Genomic DNA, 17,824 nt, shown 5'->3' on the forward strand with positions numbered 1-17,824 from the left:
AGAAACAAGATTTTGCTCTGTTGCCCAGGCTGAACTCTACTTCATAATCCTCTTGGTCTCATCTTCCCAAGTAGCTGAGACTGCAGGCATGTACCACCATAAATACTTTCATTGTGTTATAAAAGTAAACTCTGCTGCAAAATTTTGGAAGATGGAATAAAAATAAACTTCTTGTGAAGTAAATACACTGAGACTTCTCTCCTGTCACAGAAGCAAACCATTTATTGTGCCAACTATACTCAGTTTTTCTGGGTTTACTTCAGTTCCTTCCATCTCTTACTGAACACAGAATCTATTATTGACATTCATATATACTCCTAAATCAAGTTTTTGCTAAACGACTAAAGAGACAAAGAAATAATCCAATTCTATATTTCTAAAGTGATCACTTAATAGAAAATATAATTCAGAAAATTACCAACATTATAAATGCTTCATGTGTAAAGAGGGGGGAAGAAACACTCTTGCATACTTACCTCTTCAAAACCCATTTCAAATAAACACTCAACAGCTCCTCTGACAGGCAAGAGTCTAGTAGAAAAAGTTGTGTTTCCAATACGGATTGATCTGTATTTTTCATCATTAGGGTTTCTGATTGAAAAATAGAAGTTAGATTATATGTACCAATCTGTAGTTTTCAGAGGTTTACAATCTCTTCATATTTTATATTGGCTATATTTGTACATGTGAATACTGACAAACCAGAAACAGTCTGAAAATCTATTTTTGAGATTCTTACTTCAGTATACATTTAGTACAACCTCATTTTCCAACTTCAAGCTAGTATTAATGCTGCCATAAGAAAAACAAATGACATATTAATTTTGTACTGTTACAATTAGTACTTTTGAATCTTTTAGGTTTCTTTAAAAGAAAAAAAAATCGATATAGCCTCCAAATGGGGCAGAAGATTTTATGTGTTTCATTCTGATAGAGCTCTCCCATCTACATCTGTGCCTGGCATAAATTTGGTTAATAAATATTTATGAAATGAATGACTTGCACATTTAGCTTCCCATATAAAAGCTAAAAGCTTTACTTCCAACAAACGTGAACCTAGGTAAACCTTCAGTCCTTTTCTTCCCCAGAGAAATTTGGTTTTGCCCTAAGTTCTGCTTCAGTTCAAAATATATCTCTGGCATGAAAGCATGGCAATATAAGAAAAATATGAAATTCTTTTTACCATAATTAAGATTTGTAGCTGGGTGCCAGTGGCTCATGCCTGAAATCCTAGCTACCCAAGAGGCTGAGATCTGAAGCAGTGAGGCTCATCTCCAATTAAGCACACACACACACACACACAAACCTGGAAATGGAGCTGTGGCTCAAGCATTAACACAAAAGCTCAAGAACAGTGTCCAAGCCAGTGGCTCACACCTATAATTCTAACTGTTCAGGAAGTAGACATTTGAGGATCACAGTTCAAAGTCATCCTGGGTAGCAAAGTCAGACTCTTATCTCCAATTAACCATATAAAAGCCTGAAATAGAACTGTGGCTCAAGTGGTAGAGCACTATTTTGGCAAAAGAAACTCAGGGACAGCACCTAGGACCAGAGTTTATGGCCTAAAATGAGGGGGTGGGGATGGGAGGAAAATTTAGTGGTAGGGCCAAAAAGCTCAAACCCATCAGGTCCTAGTTTTTGTCCTTGGGAAGGTGCTACACAAATATCTTAAACTTTGGGGCACCATCTTAGAATGGCCACTAGCCTCGAATTCATCACTACCTTCTTCATCCTGCCATCGCTTAAGATTCACCTTGCTTTTTGCTTTTCTTCTTCAATTAACTTAATTTTTTCTACAGAATTTTCTCAAGTTTTTGTTTAATGCTTGACTTTTCCTGTTACCATTAACTATTCCTGTTACTTGGAATACTTTTACATGATAGCAATTTCTTTGCATCTCTGAAAAATTTTAGGGAGAAGATGTATTTTTTAATGCTAGTGTAATGAATGGGTCTTACTCAACAGTTACTTTCAAGTAACTGTTGGTCTAATGGTCTTCTCAGCTTGATGGGACTGAGAAATGCTTAGGTTAAAGTACACTTCCAGGTGTGTCTGAAATTTTCAGTAATTTTTCAGGCTCTTTTTTCCCCTTCCTTTTATCATGCATGTAAGCTATATGTTTTCTCTTATTGCATCATGTCCCATGTTTTCTAAGCTCTACTGTCTAAAGTGTGAAATGTCAGGTCTCATAACTAGCTCGTAAAGTAAGTTTTTAAGTGCTTAAACATTTTCAAATTATTCTTAGTTTTTATGATGTAGCTGAGTTCTAAACCTGTCTTGCTTCCAAACTTATGTTTTTAATGAAACTACTTTCTAATCTTCACTCTTCCTAATCACACCCAGTGCAGTTCATAATCAATAGCTATGTGCAGTTAGCAAAATAAATTAGTGAAAAATCAAATACATACTTAAGTGAATGGGGACCTGCCCTTAAAAAAACAAAACAAAATGTGTATATGTGTAATGCTGGTGAAATTACTATAGATTTTTGAGAAAGCACATTATTACTGAGGATAGCTCATCGTTATATAGGAGTGGCATCTCTGCATGCAAATGAGTCCATACTTCATTCTGCAATTTAATTAGACTGTAATTGTTAGATAAGGGATAAAATAAACATCATCCAAAGCAGAAATTTATTTTTTTTTTTGGTCAGTCCTGGGGTTTGACAGGGTCTGGGCACTGTCCTTGAGCTTTCTCAAGGCTAGCACTCTACCACTTGAGTCACCACTTCTGCCCTTTTTTCTGTGTATGTGGTGCAGAGGAATTAAACCCAGGGCTTCATGCAAACTACCACTAGGCCACACTCCTGGTCACCAGCAATTTAAAATTTAACCAACTTTTCCCCCTTGAGATTAATCACATTACTATTTATTTTTTGTTTTTTTGCCAGTCCTGGGCTTGAGCTTAGGGCCTGAGCACTGTCCTTGGACTTTCTCAAGGCTAGAGCTCTACCACTTGAGCCTCAGCACCACTTCCGGCTTTTTTCTATGTATGTGGTACCAAGGAATCGAACCGGCGCCTTCCTGCATGCTAGGCAAGCACTTTAACCACTAGGCCAAACTCCCAGCCCCACTTATTACTATTTTTAAGTGATAATGAATGTCTCATTTTAGCAGTATAAAATACCATGTCAGACTCTGAGGTAGGACGAAGATATATCAAGATAATATGCTTTAAAAAGTGCCTTACTTCTGATGTTAGATTTCTCAAAACAGTAAAAGGACAGAATAATCTTGATTTTCTCTGGGTTGAAATTTAGATGAGGGCTGGGAGTGGGGCTCTAGCTATTTAGAATTTTTGAAGCCCAATTTCAGTTACCTCCCTCCCCCAATAAAAAGTCTTGTAAATTAAATGAGCAGATCTATAATGTTGTGGAGAAAAGCCAAGAAGAGACCTGGAGCTTTTCTATTATGAGGTTAGGAATTCACTGGATATGGACATAAAAGAAAGGATAGTACTTAACACCCAAGCCTGAAAGAGACCAGGCATATTTAAAAAAAAAAAAAAGTGGGGGGGGGGTAAAAAAAAAAAGGGTAGGGGGCTGCGAGTTTGGCCTAGTGGTTAAAGTGCTTGCCTAGCATGCATGAAGACCCGGGTTCGATTCCTCGGTACCACATCCATAGAAAAAAGCCAGAAGTGGTGCTGAGGCTCAAGTGGTAGAGCTCTAGCCTTGAGAAAAATCCAAGGACAGTGCTCAGGCCCTGAGCTCAAGCCCAGGACTGGCAAAAAAAAAAAAAAAAAAAAAAAAAAAAAAAGGGTAGTTTTCATATCAACCTCAGTTATATGTTCCAAACTCCTAATTTCCTTTTTTTGATTAAACAACTGAGTATCAAATCGAAAACATAGGCCATAAAGACTGTAGCACAAACGGTAAGCATACCAAGATTCTTCTAGTTCGGTAAACATTCACAAGGATGGTTATGACCAAAAGCCATTATTTGTATGTAAAGCTGTCTTTTTTTTTTTTTTAATAAAATTCTGATCCTAGTACTTTGGCTCCACTGTACTGAACACAAAAATTCATCTTTTAAAAGGCTTTCTCCATTCTCCACAGTGACGTTACAGGTGTGAAGGCCCAGCCTTGAATTCTTCCAGAGTCCAGCGGCATTACGAAGAGAGGTCTGTAAGACCTCTCCGGGTTAGAAAAGCAAGGCGAGGTGTCACAGAGGAGGAAGGTGATCTCCACACAGATCACAATTATGTAGCACACATGTGGCATCTCTCACAACACCAGGCACAATCACTGCCCTCCATTGAAAATAAACAAACAAAAACAAAACAAGCCCTTCCAACTGTTTCTAAACACTCGATAGCCTTCAAGTTTCGGATTTCTTTTTAAACTTCTTGCCAATCTACTCACCCTTTAGAAGAGCCAAGCAAGCCAGGGGCCTAGCTAGCGAGGGGGGGTGGGGAGGGAGGGAGGAAAGGTGGGAGGACCTAACACCTCGAGGGCCCAGCTGGAAGAGGGAACCCCCGTTAGGTCCTTTCAACTTCCACTCCACCTCCCCCTCTCCCACCCAACCTTGATCCTGAGGCAGCCCGTCGCCGATCTACCAGTTGAAGCGGAAAATGACTCATCGGCCTCGCCTCTGGGCTCCCCAGGTGCGCGAGGGACCCGTATTTTTTCCCGACGGCAGAGTCGACGACTCTAGCTCTCCCTTCACCGCGTCTCCCCGGCCGACTCGAGAGGGTGACGCCGGGATGCAGAGCACCGAAGGCAGTGTTTCCCCGTCACACAAGTTTTGCGCACCCACCACCTGCGGCTGTGGGACGCTTCCGTGGCCGCGGGTTCTCCAGCGAACACCTCCCGGGGAAGCCGCCCCGCGGGGCTCCGGACGAGGAGAGGGGCGGAGCCCCGGGCTGCCCACCGCGCCCGCCCGCGGTCGCCCCGGCGCCGCCGTCGAGGGCCGGGTCACAGCGGTGAACTCTGCCCCCGCCCGTGCGGGGTGGGCGGGCCCGCCGATTCCCCGGCGCCGCCCCGCCGCCCCCCCCCCACCGCCCGGCCCTGACCCCGGCCGCCCACCCCCGCCGGCCGGTCCGCCCGCACCTCAGGATGTTGTCGGCGTAGGTGAGCAGCAGCTTGGAGGCCTCCAGAAAGGTCTCCGGGGTGTTCTGGCAGAGCTCGGCCACCGCCGGGGACACCGAACCCGACGCGTTACCCAGCGCGGCTGCCGCCATGCCTGAACGCCCGCGGCCGTCACCGCCCCTCGCACGCCCGGGGCCGCCGCACTGAGCAGGCGCCTCGACGCGGCCGCTGCAACGCCGCGGAGGCTGAAGGGGCGAGGGAAGACGAGGGAGGGAACGGGACGGAGCCGGAGGGAGTCTGGGGGCGGGGCCAGGACACGGGGGCGGGGCCAGGCCGCATGGGCGGGGTTCCTCGGAGAGGGGCGGGACTCCGGGCTCTGCGGATCCCTGAAGGCCCGCGAGCCAGGCGGTGGCCCGGCGACGTGGCGAGCTGGTGCTGGCTGCTGGCACTGGTTGTTGGTGCATGCTTAGTGCAGTCACGGCTCCCCCCGCGCCGCGGGGCCGGGAGACCCCGCCACTGCCTTTCCCTTTCTGCTGGGTTTCTCTGTGGATTCTTTCCCGATTCCCAGTGTTACTCAGTGTTATTCCACTACAAAGGATTGCTCCTTGACATGGCATGTGACCAGGTGTTAACAGGTCGTGGACTTAGTTTACCTTGCCCTGGAGACTGCTTAAAACGCACGATCACAACGTAGGATGAGGGAGCAATAACAGTAGCAAAGTTTTCATCGACATAGTTATAAGCATGACTTTGTGATTCTTGTTCGGCAGCCTCACCTTTTCTATCCTCTGCCGCCTGAAAATATGTTTACCAGTGGCCTCCTTTTTTGTAGAAAAATCCTTTGCAAACCTCAACTAATATTTTGGTTGATCTTATGTTTTTAAGATGTTATTTGCGTAACTTTTTTATTCTTGTGTGTGAGAGTGAAAGCAAGTGTGTGTGTGTGAGTGTGAGAGAGGGAGAGAGAGAGTATTGGTACTTGAACCTAGGGCCTTGAGCTTAGCTTTTTCAGCTTGGGGTGCTGCTCTCCCGTTTGCTCTGCCACATGAGCCACCCTCTACTTCTAGCTTTTTGATGATTAATTGTAGATAAAAGTGTCTGGAATTTGCCTAAGCTGACCTCAACCCACTACCCTCAGATCCCAGCTTCCTGAGTAGCTAGGATTATAGACCTGAGCTACTCAGTTTTCTTATTCTTCATACCTCATTATCTATTTGCTTCTAATGTCTCTGAATAAGACTCTTAGCTATTCCATCCCTTTCAGTTACTAGTCATTACCAAAGGTATGTAAGTTTTTAGTAATTAGAATTTTGACCAACTTAAAGAATATTACAAGGGCTAGGAATGTGGCTTAGTGGTAGAGTGTTTGCCTAGCATGCACAAAGCCCTGGGTTTGATTCCTCAGTACCACATACACAGAAAAGGCTGGAAATGGTACTAAGGCTCAAGAAGTAGTGCACTAGCCTTGAGGCTCAGGGAGAGAGCCCAGGCACTGAATTCAAGCCCTAGAACACCTCGCCCCTCCCCCCAAATAAGATTTTGTGGAACTTGGGGGCATGACTCAAGTGGGAGGGTCTCAGCCATGAGCAAAGAAGCCAAATGGCAATGAAGGGCAAAAGAACCTGAGTACAAGCTTCAGTATGGGCATCAGAAAAAGAGAGAGGGGGGAGGAAGAAGGAAAAGACAGGGGGGAGAGAGAAAGAGAGAGAGAGAGAGAGAGAGAGAGAGAGAGAGAGAGAGAGAGAGAGAGAGAGAGAGGGGATGAAAGAGGAAAGAAGGAAGCAAGGAAGAAAGAAAAACAATGTCATGTCTATTAGGTAATGTGTTAATAGCTACAGAATTAAATTTTTTTCCCAATAGTTAAATGACTAATATTTTTCTGACATAACAGTTGAATAATTCAGGGACCTTAGTCAGTGGCTACTAACAGTTGACAGAAGTCAACTATAATGGATTATAAATGTTTTACATCCTATAAGAAAAAACAATTTTTGAGTACCATCTCTTTGGTTACCAGCATTTAGAATAGTATTCAGGGAACTTATGCAGTGAAGGATTTTGTTTCACTGTTTTCTCAGCTTGCTTCCTTCACTTGTCAAGTTGAACCTTTTAGATTCTTCAATTTCCTTTAGAAAACTTAAGAATATTAAGTTACTTTTAACCTCTCTATACTCATTGATTCAACTAAAGTATGGTTCACTCCTAAATCATCTGTTAATTTTATTCTTTTTTTTCTTGTTCCAATATAATGGTATTTTTCCAGAATTCCCACAAAAATTTTATTAAGAACATCCTTAATATTGAAACACGATGGCCCTATTTTTATAGAAATAAGTTGTGAAGTACATTTTTACCATGATCTCTTTTGTTTTTTAAAAAAGAAAACATTGACCTCAATAATAGCCACAGCAAATAGAAAAAAGATAGAAGCCACCCAGGAATTAATGTAGTAATTCACTATTGTCTGGTTATATTAAGTGATTAACAGTATTCTGTCTGCTTTAAAGTGGTCTGAAGAGAACATGAGAGATTCTTACTCTGTAAGGAAGACAAAAATAATGAACTAACTTATATCCAGATAGTTCTTCCACTGGCATAAAAAAGGGTGTAAGTAAAAAAGAAAACAAAAATCACTTGGTAAGAAACATTCAGAAAAGAGAATGTACAGTATCCAATGTTAGGGCATGAAGGTGTGTGTGTGTTCATTCATTCTTTTATCAAGTATTTATGAAGTGATTATGTCCAGGCACTAAGAGCAATGAAGGAGATAAGCAAGCTCCTCCCTTTTGTGGAGGTCATAAATTTTTTTTTTTTAAACAGCTATGTCAGCCTCAGTAGGAAACTTGCCAGCAAAGATGGTCAAGCTTCATGTTGAGAGGTGGGGTCCAGTCATTTGTGTTGTAGCAAGCCCTTCAGTGATTCCAATACACAGATAAGTTTAAGAACTTTAGTTTCAAAGGAGGAGTTTATGGGGTGGGAGAATTTGAACAGCATCTTTCAACTCAGAGGTTAAGGAAAGAGAGACTTCTGTGAAAGAATCCAAAACACTTAATCACAAATTATCCTAGCAAAGTTTCCTTCTCAACATTTCCTGCCTTCTGGTCAATGACTTAGGTCAGGTTTTCCTTATGTTTTTCTCAGTCTTAACTCTTCCCTGTGTCCATTTCCATATTCTTCCTATTTACTCTGTATACTACCAACCTTGGGATCTATCTCGAGCATCCATCTATTGAAGCATGTGTTTTCTATCTCTACATTCTAAAGTCAAATGGTGTTAGGATCCAAGAAGGTAACTTAGTCTATGAAGTAGCTTGTTCAAGGAAAAAGAAAAGAAGTAAGAAAGAATAGTGAAGGCAATTACATTTTTCAGGCCCTTTCTAGGGGAATTTAGAGTGAGTAAAATAATGTACTCTCCAAATTAGACTATATGCTAGCATATAGTATTCAGACTACAGGATCAAATCTAAAGGCCTTGTTATAAGACACTCAAGTCTTGTGATCTGCCCTCCACCCCTACTCTTACACTTTTAATTTTTTTATCCCATATCTCAAATTTGACATTGGCCATGTTTACAGTGTATGTTTCCAGGTTCCTGTTCTCTTCCTAATCCTGGAAGTCCTTCCCCAGCTAATTTACTAACTCAGCAGGCACCAGTTTTAACATGCAATTCAAGAGTCACTTCCTTGAAACCTTTCCTGACTTAATGAGTAAGGGCACACTGACCTGATTGTCATCTTGTGCCACAATAATATGCTAATTTTACTATATTTTTTCTTCTATAGCACTTAATAGTTTGTATATTATATATTAGTTTCCCTCCACTACACTAAGAATATTTTTTGTACTCTACTTTCTAGCAGGAAGCGGGAGGAAAATGAATGTTTGTTGAAAATAGAAGGCAAGTATAGAGATGAGAAAATTATAATAAAAAATACAGTGAGCCTGGTGTGCAGCTCAGGGGCTTGGTTATAGTATACTTGCCTCTTGTGCTTGAAGAGTGGTTTGGGTTTGATTTCTCCCATTGCATTTTTAAAAAGTGAGATAAGTTTGCTGGGTAGAAAGTTTGTTTGGTAGAAAATGACTGCTATATTTGGAAAGAAACTCAAGTCTTACCAGGAGCCATAATAAAATGGAACCAATTTAGTTAATTGGGTGCAAGAAAACCCCATGGTTCTGTAGCAAACACGAAGGGATTTAGTTATGCACAACTATTAGAATATCATACAATCTATGACACCTTAAAATTAAAATGATGGGGCCTGGAGTTTGGCCTAGTGGTAGAGTGCTTGCCTAGCATGCACGAAGACCTGGGTTTGATTCCTCGGTACCACATACATAGGAAAAAAAAACCCGCCAGAAGTGGTGTTGAGGCTCAAGTGGTAGAGCTCTAGCCTTGAGAAAGTCCAAGGACAGTGCTCAGGCCCTGAGCTCAAGCCCAGGACTGGCAAAAAAAAATTAAAATGATGGTTTTTGTACGTTTCCTTCAGATGTTGTTTCTTTTATAATATTAGAAAAAACACATTAAAACTTTCATGAGTTTAGTTTCAAAGAAAAATTTAGAAGCCTTTGTACAGCAATTGTTTTTTTTTTTTTAAAGAGCAAATATTGGGTACTTTTTATCTATCAAATTTTGTTATATAACGAAGCATGTTTAATTCTTGGTTTTTTTTGGGGGGGGGGTTATGGGGCTCGAACTTGGCCTGGGCATTGTCCCTACCCTTGAGCCAAACCCCATTTCCCATTTTCTAGAAGTTAATTGGAGATAACACTCTCAGGTTCTTTTGTGCCTGAGCTGGCTTTGAACCTTGATCCTCTGATCGCAGCCTCAGGAGTAGCTAGGATGACAGGTGTGAGCCACTGCACTCGGCTAGGTGTGTTTAATTCTTAATGGAACTTTTGTTTCCCTGAATGAGGTTCATACTAATAAGTGATTGGATAGGCCTAGGATCAAAGATGACTCAAGGTCAAAATGGGCTTTCCCGAACTGTTTTAGACAAATGACATTTCCAAACTCATTTAAATCCTGAATTAACTAGGAAAAAGCCAAGGGAAAATACTTGTACTTAGAAATAATGATTTTTAAGAGATATTACCAAAAAACATAAATATAACTAGAAGATTTCCATGTAGATTTTATGGTCAGTCCTATATCTAAAGAAATTCCCTAAATGATGAACAGCAGAGCGTTGACAAATACCACCTTATTATTTCTTGCCTTTAAAGTCTTATATATTTTCCCTTGATATACCCACAACTAGCTCTAACCAACTAACAGCGATACTAAATTCTTCATATATTTGGGAACAATTGACCCCATTTTCTTGTTTCTGTTCCAGAAAATGATATGTTTTTTCTTCTTTCTCAGTCTTGGGGCTTGAACTCTTGGCCTGGGCACTATCCCTGAGCTCTTCAGCTCAAGGATACCACCCTACCCCTTTGAGCCACAGCACCACTTCTGGTTTTCTAGTGGTTAGTTAAAGATAAGAGTCTCATGTTCTTTAGTGCCCAAGCTGGCTTTGAACCTCGATCCTAAGATCTCAGCCTCCTGAGTAGCTAGGATTACTGGCATGAGCCACCACACCAGGTTTGGGTATGGTATTTTGAGCACAACCATACATGAGGTAAAACACTTACAAAATTACTATGTGATAAAAATGTCAAGAAAACTGCAATCATTGTATATCTGCAGATTTTCAAAATGATCCATATGTATTGTTTTGTAACATCTCCTAACAAGCACTCCAGGAACTTGGGCACTAATGTTCACCTACAAAAAAAAAATAGTTTCTAAAGCCTTAAGATATAATTTTAGGGGCCTAGAGCATGGCCAACTGGTAAGAGTGCTTGCCTAGCATGTGTGAAGCCCTGTGTTCTGATTTCTTGGTACCTCATACACAGAAAAGACCAACAATGGTGCTGTGGTTCAAGAGATAGAGCACTAGCCTCGAGAAAGCTCAAGGACAGTGGCCAGGCCCTGAGCTCAAGCACCAGGACTGGCAAAGTAAATAAAATAAAAATTTTATTTTAAATGATTGAATAGTATCTAGAAAGCCCCCCCCCCCCCAAAAAAAGTTATGTAACCCACAATGCTCGGCATGCTGGTTAGTTCTGCTTTTCTTGCTACCATAAATAAACTTTGCGGCTACAGTAATTTCCTCTCCGGATTTCAGAATACTATGGTGTCCTCCCAGGATTAAAGAACACAGGGGCTTTGTTATTGCCAGAACAACAACAAAAAACTCTCCTTTGCGGTGGACGAAGAAAACGCTGTTTCCACCGCATGGCGTGCAGGTCCTTGTGTTTGCGACGCACTGGGGTTCCGGGCCGAGAGTCCCCGTGTCCTCCGCCCATCTGACCTTGAGCAAGGTCACGCCGTGCAAGGACCACAGGCCGAAGCGCCTGCCCTCCCGTGCGTCCGTGCGTGCGCGGTGGGACGTGGAGACGCACGTCGCGCGTGCGCATGCGCACGCCAGCGTCCACTCGGAGGACTCTGGGAGGACTCTGGTCGCGCGGCGGCGCTGTCCCAGTGACAGGTACCATGCGGTCCAGGCTCCCCAGCTTTCGCTTCTCCCACTCCCCCAGACCCGGTCGGGGTTGGATTCCGACGGGAGATCTGAGGCCCAGAATCAATTTCTTGCCCTCAGTTCTAAGCGCACTCCTTGGTTTCCTGGCGCGAGAGTTAGAGGCGGCGCTGGGAAGGGCTGCATTCCTTTTCTCCCCGCCCCTCGGGCCTCCGGCTCGCTGCAGTGGAAGGCCCCTTACCGGCTCCTTCCCTTGTTAGATTGGAGAGGGGGACAGACTCCTTTTTTTCCCTCCTTGAAGGCCTCGGTGGCTCCAGACCCAGGGATCTTCTTAGTCCTAGACCTTTCTAAAATACTGTTTGTTCCTGGGTATGAAAGAAAAAGCCCACTCGTGCCACCTCTATAAGTGGGCCTCTGAATGTGTTTGCTATGTCATTGCCACTGGAAATACCATTTACAGTAAATCCTCAGAAATCCCGGAAAGGAAGGGGTGGGGGCGGCAGGGGGAGAGGCTCACAGCAGTCCATACCAGGTTATGGGGTACCTGCCTAGTTTTCGTTATGAATGTAACTAACCCCTCTATACATCATTCTGACAATACAATTTAAGATAAAAATAAAATTAAAAAAAACCCAATTCTGTTTTAACAAATAGAGTTATCAGTTCACCTTGACTTTGAATGTTTAGGGCAATAACAGTTTTTAAAATGGAGTGATTTATAAGGCCGATGGTTTGGTGATAATATGTAGTTTAAGATTAGCGCATGTCTTTGTCTCTATCACTTTCTCCTTTGCATTTATGCTCTTAAGGTGAGAGCCTTACGACTTGAACCCACAAGTGGTTAGTTGGAACTAAGACTGAAGGACTTTCCTGGGATGGCTTCAAACCTCAGCCCTCAGATCTCAACCTCCTGGTATAGCTAGGAGTACAGACATAAGACACTGGCTCCTGGCACCTTACTTTCTCCGTGCTCATTAATAATTGACAGTAGTCACCTCCCGGAAAGAAGCACCTCAGCTGCTCTTATACCCTTAAACTGAATATTCCCTGTCTGTTGTCTGTTACAGGAATATATTTCTGGCTGTCTGAATCTCAATCATGTTGTCACACTGCTGCCAACATTTCCTAAATATTACAAGCACGCATCTATTTTCAAGATTTTGCCAACGGGTAATAAGTAAAAGGTTTCTTGGAACTATGCCAACATCCAAATTGCGGAGGCGAGTTGTCATTACAGGCATTGGCTTAGTGACTCCCCTTGGCGTGGGGACTCACTTAGTATGGGATGCTCTTCTCCGTGGAGAAAGTGGAATTGGTTCACTGCTTGGTGAAGAGTATAAGAGTATCCCTTGCAGTGTTGCTGCTTGTGTGCCAAGAGGTTTTGAGGAAGGTCAGTTCAATGAACAAAATTTTGTGTCCAAATCAGATATCAAGTCCATGTCTTCTCCCACTATCATGGCCATTGGGGCTGCAGAGTTAGCCCTGAAAGATTCTGGCTGGTACCCTCAATCAGAAGAGGATCAAGTGGCTACTGGTGTTGCAATTGGCATGGGCATGGTTCCTCTTGAAATCGTTTCTGAAACAGCCTTAATGTTTCAGACAAAAGGTTATAATAAAGTCAGCCCATTCTTTGTTCCTAAGATTCTGATTAATATGGCTGCAGGTCAGGTCAGCATTCGATATAAACTCAAGGGTCCCAATCATGCAGTATCCACAGCCTGTACTACAGGCGCTCATGCTGTGGGAGATTCTTACAGATTTATATCCCATGGGGATGCTGATGTGATGGTGGCAGGAGGTACAGATTCTTGCATTAGTCCGCTGTCTCTTGCTGGGTTTTCCAGGGCCAGGGCTCTGAGCACAAACTCAGATCCTAAGTTGGCTTGTCGACCATTTCATCCAAAGAGAGATGGTTTTGTAATGGGAGAAGGTGCTGCTGTGTTGGTGCTGGAAGAACATGAACATGCTGTTCAAAGGAAGGCTCGGATCTATGCAGAAGTTTTGGGCTATGGACTTTCAGGTGATGCTGGTCATATAACTGCTCCTGATCCTGAAGGAGAAGGTGCCTTAAGGTAAAGAAAATTGTAACAGTTGGTTTGGGGATATATTTGTGTTTGAAACTACACAATTTTTTTTTTAACATTTTGCTTGAAATGTTTGAGAACATTTGACTTGTGATACTAGAGTTTGAGGCTTACTAGGCAGACATTCTGCCACTTGCGCTAGCTACTTCTGCAGCTAAGGTTCTTCATTCCTAACAAGTTGTTATGTGATGATGATTCTGCATGCCTAAAGACAAAATTTCTAATAGCATGCCAATTATTGTTGTAGAAGAACTAACGAATAAGTTAAGTTTTAAAAAAATTCCTTGATAATTTAGTGTGTTAGTTCATAGCACAGCTTTTTTAGATCATATTGTGTCTTATCCATATCAATCAGCCAGGAATTAAACTTTTTTCTGTAAAGGGACAAATAGTAATCGTCTGAGCTTTGTGCTCATAGGATCTCTTAGTCTTACTTAAGTCTGCCATTGTAGTGTGATGGCAGCCATGGACAGTGGTAGGAAATGAATGGGTGCAGATGGGTTCCGGTTCAAGTACTATATTCCTAGAAGTGAGCCATGTGCTGGGCTGGTCCTGTCAATCATGGCCATTAGTTATATGCACAAGTAGTGACATTTAGGGGATGCCTTTTTAAGACAAGAATTTTTTAAAAATTAATTAATTTATTTATTTTGCTGGTCGTGGGGCTTGAACTGTAGGCCTGAGTGCTGCCCCTGAGCTCTTCAGCTCAAGGCTACCTCCCTACCCCTTGAGCCACAGAACCATTTCTAAGCCAAGATTTTTTAAATTATTATTTTAAATAGTGGTACAAAGAAATTGCCATTCAACAAAGCAGTTTATGAATATATATTGATCGATGTAGGGAACCTTTTGACATATCTGAAATCACATTCTGAGCTGTCTATCCAGAGAATATGAACCAAAGAAAAGATGTTTACATTGACATTTCTAAAAGATCTTCCAAAGATTTTTTTATAAGTTAGATTTGTTTAATTTTTGGCTTCCTAATTCTGTACTTAAAATTCTTAGAGCTTAACTAAAGAGGACTTTGAAAGGCTGTTTAAAGGGCTGAGGCTACTAGGTTGTTGGAGAATGTACCAAGTAATTCAAAGGGCTGGAGCATGGCTTGGTTGCAGAGTACCTGTCGAGCAAGCTCAAGACCCTGAATTCAAACCCCAGTATTGAAAAAAAAAATATTAAGCACAAAAGAATACACAAAATTAAATCTTTCCAGTCCCTTCTCAAAGAAATTCCCACAAGGAAATTAGTCCATATTTTTTCCCCTAAGGAAAAATGCCATTTCAGATGAATGTAATTACATTTGATTTGAGATTATATTCTCATTATGTTAGTATATTTAACCTATGGTGATGAATAAGCCCACGCCACTGGGTAAGACATTTTCATGCAAGATGGTGTTCATCCAGTGTACTGGAATACTTTTGTTTCTTTCATATGAGCCATTCAGATAAGGAGTCTCCTAGAACACACATGGTTCTGATAAATTTCTTTTCTTTCTAGATGCATGTCTGCTGCTATAAAAGATGCAGGTGTACAACCTGAAGAGATTTCCTATATCAATGCACATGCTACTTCCACCCCACTGGGAGATGCTGCTGAAAACCAAGCTATTAAGCGTCTTTTTAAAGACCACGCATATGCCCTTGCTGTTTCCTCAACGAAAGGAGCAACCGGACACCTGCTGGGAGCTGCAGGGGCAGTGGAGGCAGCTTTTACCACACTGGCTTGTTACCACCGCAGACTACCACCTACTTTAAACCTGGATTGTACAGAACCAGAATTTGATCTTAATTATGTTCCACTAAAGGCTCAGGAATGGAAAACAGAGAAAAGATGTATTGGACTTACCAATTCCTTTGGTTTTGGTGGTACAAACGCAACACTGTGTATTGCTGGCATATAGGGAAAGTAACTTTTAATTAAAGATTGGCTTTTCAAATTCTATAAATGTAGAAGTGATATATACATACATGTATATATTTACATAGTAATACCAAGATACTCTTGGTTATTGTTAGGATTTCTCAGTCTTGACAAAGTTGATATTTGGTGTATGATAAAATTTGTTGGGGAAAGGTTTTTTTTTTTTTAACAATTGCACCAGTTTTTATTGGGTCAGCATTGTAAACATTGCTTAGAAAAACATTTGTGGCTTGAAATAGAGCCCACTTTTAATATTGGGTGCTGTAATGATGACTATATCAAGTGGGTTAATTAGCTTGCCATTTGGTTTTAGCTGTGACTTGGCTGAAGTTGTTAAGGGAACAGATTTCCCTGGTTTTAATGTGTTCTATACCAGACATTTACCCACTTCACCCAAACATAAACTGATCTTCTCTGCCGCAGACAGGGCATTTGAAGTAGTCAGGGGGAATTCCTGAGGAACTTAGTTTTTTTTTTTTTTTTTTTTTTTTAATGTTTACACTGGTCATCAGGTTTGAATGCTGGGCCTGGGCATTGTCCCTCAGCTTTACTTTGCTCAGGGCTAGCATGCTACTGTTTGGGCCACCAAAATGTAAAGCAAAAAGAACTGGCAGGTTATAATTCCTTGTTGTATTCTAGCTTGTAATTGAAAGTAAACATTGGAGGGCTGAGTTTGGCCTGGTGGTAGAGTGCTTGCCTAGCATGCACAAAGACCTGGGTTCAATTTCTTGGTACTGGACAAATAGAAAAAGCTGCAGTTGGTGCTGTGGCTCAAGTGATAGAGCATTGGCCTTGAGGAAAAGCCCAAGGACAGTGTTCAAGCCCCAGAAAAAGTTGGGCCGGGAGTTTGACCTAGTGGTAGAGTGCCTGCCCAGCATACACAAAGACCTGGGTTTAATTCCTTGGTACCATATACATAGAAAAATCCAGAAGTGGTGCTGTGGCTCAAGATAGAGCTCTAACCTTGAGAAAGTCCAAGGACAGTGCTCAGGCTCTAAGCTCAAGCCCAGGACTGGCAAAAAAAAAAAAAAAAAAAAAAGTAAACATTGGTCTTTCCTTTCTCTGCCATGTGTACCTCAGACTGGAGGATCAGATGTCAGAGGATGAATTAACAGCATTGTGGAAGCTGTTGAAATAGGTCTCACAACTATGATGTCTCATCCCTCAAGCAAATATCCATATTTCTCTCTGTAGCTATCTTAGCTCTCCCTAGTCAAACCCACACATGAAGAAGAATGAGGGCTACTGGGAATGACTGTCACTTTCTTTGTTTGAAGAAATACCATTGACTGCATACCAAGGAACAGACTATAGGGAGACAATTCCCTGGAGGAAATATAGACAAAAGGAAACTGCAGAGGGGAACTATAAGATGGTTGCATAGTTGTTTGGATGAAACAGGATGTTCTAACCTAAATTTCTTACAGAGTTGAAAATTGAATGCTTTATTTTATTTTAGATAGTGATGGGATTTGAACTCATAGCCCTCCTCTGTTACTTGGGCAAATAAAAAAGTTTCAATTATATAAAAAAAACAAACATGTCTATAGCAGAGCCATACAACAAGGCTTTCCATTAAACTTTTCATTCTTCTTAAAAAACCATTATTGGTTGATTGTTAATCTAATTATCACCAACATATTGCCTTATTTAATACACTAACAGTTTTTTAGAGGTACTGGGAATTCAACCAGGTCCTTGCACATAAGAGGCAAGTGCCCTAATACTTCAGCCATGCCCCTATCCGAAAATGCATCCATATTAAGTGTATAGTCCAATAACCTTTGATCAATTTATACACACACACACACACACACACACACACACATACATCACACACATTCCTTTATGTACTTTTGTAGTCAATCTCAGCTGTAGATCAACATTGAAGAACTTTCTGATTGGGTAGATAGGAATTATTTTCTAGAGTTTTATGTAAGTGTAGTTATACAGATTTTGTTTAAGTGTAGGTATATAGACTACATTCCTGTGTCTAGCTCCTTTTACAAGCTTAGCTGCTAAATCCAACAAATATGTGTTTTTGATTATATATGTCAACTTACTGGCATATAGTTGTCATTGGGACTCATTAAAAGGAGAAAAGTTTGTCGAGGTAAAAGATGTCCCTAAAATAAACCTTTAAATTCTTCCCTAAAATAAGCAGTCTGAAGCATTAAACATCAACAGGGTTGCTTGCAAAATTCCTTCTGAAGAGATGAGAGGTTGAAAGATTGTCTTTCTCAGCTGGTTCAGGCCTCCTCTT

The 17,824-nt window shown here is 41.6% G+C and overlaps 2 protein-coding genes across 8 annotated transcripts in view; one reads left to right on the forward strand and one right to left on the reverse strand.

The window, feature by feature from the left end:
- Ngly1 (N-glycanase 1) overlaps window positions 1-5,251 on the reverse strand; it is a 66,668-nt gene extending 61,417 nt beyond the window's left edge. For 2 of the 6 annotated variants that reach the window (XM_090322414.1, XM_090322387.1), the window contains exons 1-2: window positions 5,054-5,241; window positions 477-591 (exon numbers count right to left, since the gene is read on the reverse strand). In XM_090322414.1, coding sequence (XP_090178540.1) covers window positions 477-591; window positions 5,054-5,184 — 246 coding nt within the window. In that variant the 5' untranslated portion in view covers window positions 5,185-5,241. Of the gene's footprint in view, window positions 1-476; window positions 592-4,366; window positions 4,496-4,760; window positions 4,843-5,053 lie in introns of those variants that run through there. The other 4 variants (XM_090322423.1, XM_090322405.1, XM_090322396.1 and 1 more) reach the window with 4 other exon arrangements.
- Window positions 4,638-17,112, forward strand: Oxsm (3-oxoacyl-ACP synthase, mitochondrial). Of its 2 annotated transcripts, none has more exons than XM_090322454.1 (3): window positions 4,638-5,074; window positions 12,622-13,626; window positions 15,139-17,112. In XM_090322454.1, the coding sequence occupies exons 2-3, from the start codon at window positions 12,653-12,655 to the stop codon at window positions 15,539-15,541; spliced, it is 1,377 nt and encodes a 458-aa protein (XP_090178580.1). In that variant the 5' UTR covers window positions 4,638-5,074; window positions 12,622-12,652; the 3' UTR covers window positions 15,542-17,112. The 2 variants fall into 2 exon arrangements, with proteins under 2 accessions (XP_090178580.1, XP_090178572.1); XM_090322446.1 differs by lacking the exon at window positions 4,638-5,074 and adding an exon at window positions 11,512-11,566.
- Window positions 17,113-17,824: the final 712 nt, after the last annotated feature.

The sequence above is a fragment of the Megascapheus bottae genome, chromosome 2 (assembly GCF_031878675.1).
Source record: "Megascapheus bottae isolate mThoBot1 chromosome 2, mThoBot2.hap1, whole genome shotgun sequence".
Classification (NCBI taxonomy): domain Eukaryota; kingdom Metazoa; phylum Chordata; class Mammalia; order Rodentia; family Geomyidae; genus Megascapheus; species Megascapheus bottae.

Coding starts and splice junctions, on each gene's coding strand:
- Oxsm (XM_090322454.1), top strand. CDS start 12,653: ATGTTGTCACACTGCTGCCAACATTTCCTAAATATTACAAGCACGCAT. Junction 13,627..15,138: donor GAAGGAGAAGGTGCCTTAAG/GTAAAGAAAATT, acceptor TTTTCTTTCTAG/ATGCATGTCTGCTGCTATAA.